The sequence below is a fragment of the Cicer arietinum genome, chromosome 2 (assembly GCF_000331145.2).
Source record: "Cicer arietinum cultivar CDC Frontier isolate Library 1 chromosome 2, Cicar.CDCFrontier_v2.0, whole genome shotgun sequence".
In the NCBI taxonomy this organism is placed as follows: Eukaryota; Viridiplantae; Streptophyta; class Magnoliopsida; order Fabales; family Fabaceae; genus Cicer; species Cicer arietinum.
The window spans coordinates 8,569,153-8,571,860 of NC_021161.2; the positions used below are offsets into that span (position 1 = coordinate 8,569,153).

Here is a 2,708-nt window from a genome sequence, read left to right on the forward strand (position 1 = left end):
ACATTGCAATTAAATGTATAAGTTATAAGTGGTTGTTAACACTTCATCTACATAGATAAAAAAACAGAGAAATATATTAACAAACAGTGCAATCAACTAATTTGATTCTATCCTTTTTCCCTTCCCTTATTGATTCCTCCTTGCATTAAGAGAGAATGACACTACATGCAAGGCAACATATATATAATTTTCCTTTAACACCAATTGTACGTAAAGAATGAAAGGATAAGGAGTAGTACTCTTTTGGAACACACCGTAGTTGCATTGCATCAAAATACACACAAACACATCAAAGCAAAAGAATAGTGTCATATGTATTGCTACCTTTCTCCGTATAAAGCAAAGTGTTGCCTCCATGTCACGCTCAAAAAAGAATTTAGATAATAATGTTAGTCACACGCATCTCAACCGTCCGATTGAAAAAAAAATTAAACAAAAACTTTGATTTTAAAATATAAACAGTCTGATTTTGATCGAACGATCGAGATGAAATAATTGCATCCTCCAGACAACTCTAGTTCCTAAAAAAAATCAACTTGGCCCCTCAATATCTCTCTCTTAGTTCAAGAAATTAAAGTGCAACATAATCCCTCCAACCTATAAAGAAAACCAACCACACCCCTTAATCCTTCGTGGTAAAAAAATTTCAATTCTAGCATTAGCTACCTTATACTCTTCCTTCTCTTCTTCTCTCTTGTTTTCTTCCACCTCAATCATTATGCAATTATTATTATAGCCTTTTTTCTCTTCTTCTATATATGTCTTAGTAGGTTGAGACATTTTGCTTCATCCTATATTATAGTCCTATGACATAAATATATATATCTTATAACAAGAGGGAAAATTAAAAAGTGTTGCATATGGATACTAGTAGTAGTAATAGCAATTATTTCCTTCCAAGGTTGTTGTTTAGAGTAATTGTAGTGGTGGGGCTTGTTTGTTTTATTGTTTTTGGAAGCTTATTATTAGTTAGTGGTGAAGGAGGAACAGGACAAACAACTACTACTACACAATGGTCAAATGAAAGAGTACTCAATAAGCATGATGAACAAATTGTTGGTAAAGACAACCATGAAGAATTGGATTTCAACTATATGAGTAAAAGAAGAGTTCCTAATGGACCAGATCCTATTCACAACAGGTTTGTTCTACAAATTTTATATGTTTTTGTTTTATGTTTATATGTCTTTTAAATTTCAATTTTATGTCACTAAGGTATGCATTGTTTTCAATAATAAATAAGAAAATCTATTTATCTTTTTTTTGCTCATAAGAAAACTATGTTTTACTTTGTCCTATACTTATTTAATGAACATGTGACACTCTCTGTATCAGTATTGCAATATAGGTTCCTTTTATTAGTTATAATTTATAAGCCATATATATATATAGAATAAGTATATTATATTATACAGAACGAATCGCCAAGACTTTTAAAACATGATTCAATTAGTTGGACTATAGTTGAATCGAATGACTAATAAATAAATAAATAAAATAATAAAATGAAAATTCTAAATAAAATCTAATTGGATCAAACAAAGTTCAAAAATCAGTTTAATCTTATTTGATTAGATTACAATTCAAATGAGAAGATAATTTTAATTTAGTCGGTCGAATTAGTCGATTTGATCATATTTTTAAAATATTAAAAAAAATTAGTAAACTAAACTAGTACTTTTATATGTTTTTGAGTTAAAATTTAATGTGAGAGCAATCATGTTCCTTTCCTAATGTGTTAGATGTTGGTTTTTGGAGCATACAGATACTATATGTCTAATATTTATCTTTTCTTTAATCTTACTTAAAATCTTTATCTTGCTATATTGGAACTTGACCAAAAAGGAAGAAAGCAAACTATGAAGGTTGATTTTCATGCTTTTAACTGTTACATTGAATTCTTGATTTAACTTCTTTTAACAAGAATAGTCCTTTATAATAGGCTAACGGATAAAGCTTTAAAAAAATAAAGATAAAGTGTATGGTTAAGAACTTTATTCCACATCTTAATTAATCATAAGCAATTAAAGTTATCTATGTCATTCTGTTTTCTCTGATTTAAGAACTTTTTTTTTTTTTTGTCTTTCTTTTGATCTTGCTTTATTTCTTTAAGCACAAGACACAAGCATGCATGAAGTTAGACTTGCTATGAAAATTAAACCATTTCATAGATTACACATATTAAGAAAACTATATTTAATGTGTTCATTTTGTATATAAATGTTACTAAAATATCCTTTTGTGATAAATATATATAGCTAAGACTTTTATCTTGAAGATAAATTAGTAGTATTAATAAGACATATATTTGATTTTTTTTTAAATTGAAATTTAACCTCTATTTAGAGACAAAAGAAATTCTTCTAATATGAATTTGTAATTAGGGGTAGATGTAGTATAATCGGTAGCTTCTAAAATGAATTGCTAATATTATTAAATTTTATTTGCATCCAATATTATTCAGCTATAATAATAATAAATAAATAAATTGAAACTACCCTTTAATTAAAATATTATTTGGCAACATTTTTTCAGGAGAGCTGGAAATTCTGGTAGACCACCTGGTCAAAGTTAGTCAACAAACATGCAGAAGATGCAAAAGGGCTAATGAAAGTGATGATTTCATTTATATCCCTAAGCTTCTTAGGATTTCATGCTTGTATGCAAAGGCTAATCACACTTATGGAAATTTGATTTGTTAAGGGAAA

General features: G+C 27.8%; 1 protein-coding gene across 1 annotated transcript; it reads left to right on the plus strand.

Annotated features, from left to right (window-relative positions):
• Positions 1-461: 461 nt before the first annotated feature.
• LOC101512364 (CLAVATA3/ESR (CLE)-related protein 25) lies at positions 462-2,702 on the plus strand. The gene is made up of 2 exons (XM_004489890.3): positions 462-1,141; positions 2,536-2,702. Exons 1-2 carry the CDS (start codon positions 861-863, stop codon positions 2,573-2,575), a joined length of 321 nt encoding a protein of 106 aa, XP_004489947.1. The 5' UTR covers positions 462-860; the 3' UTR covers positions 2,576-2,702.
• The last annotated feature ends 6 nt before the right edge of the window (positions 2,703-2,708 follow it).

Excerpts from the sequence above, each read along its gene's own strand:
- LOC101512364 (XM_004489890.3), top strand. The coding sequence starts at position 861 with ATGGATACTAGTAGTAGTAATAGCAATTATTTCCTTCCAAGGTTGTTG. Across the intron at positions 1,142-2,535 it reads CCAGATCCTATTCACAACAG|GAGAGCTGGAAATTCTGGTA; the intron begins GTTTGTTCTACA and ends ACATTTTTTCAG.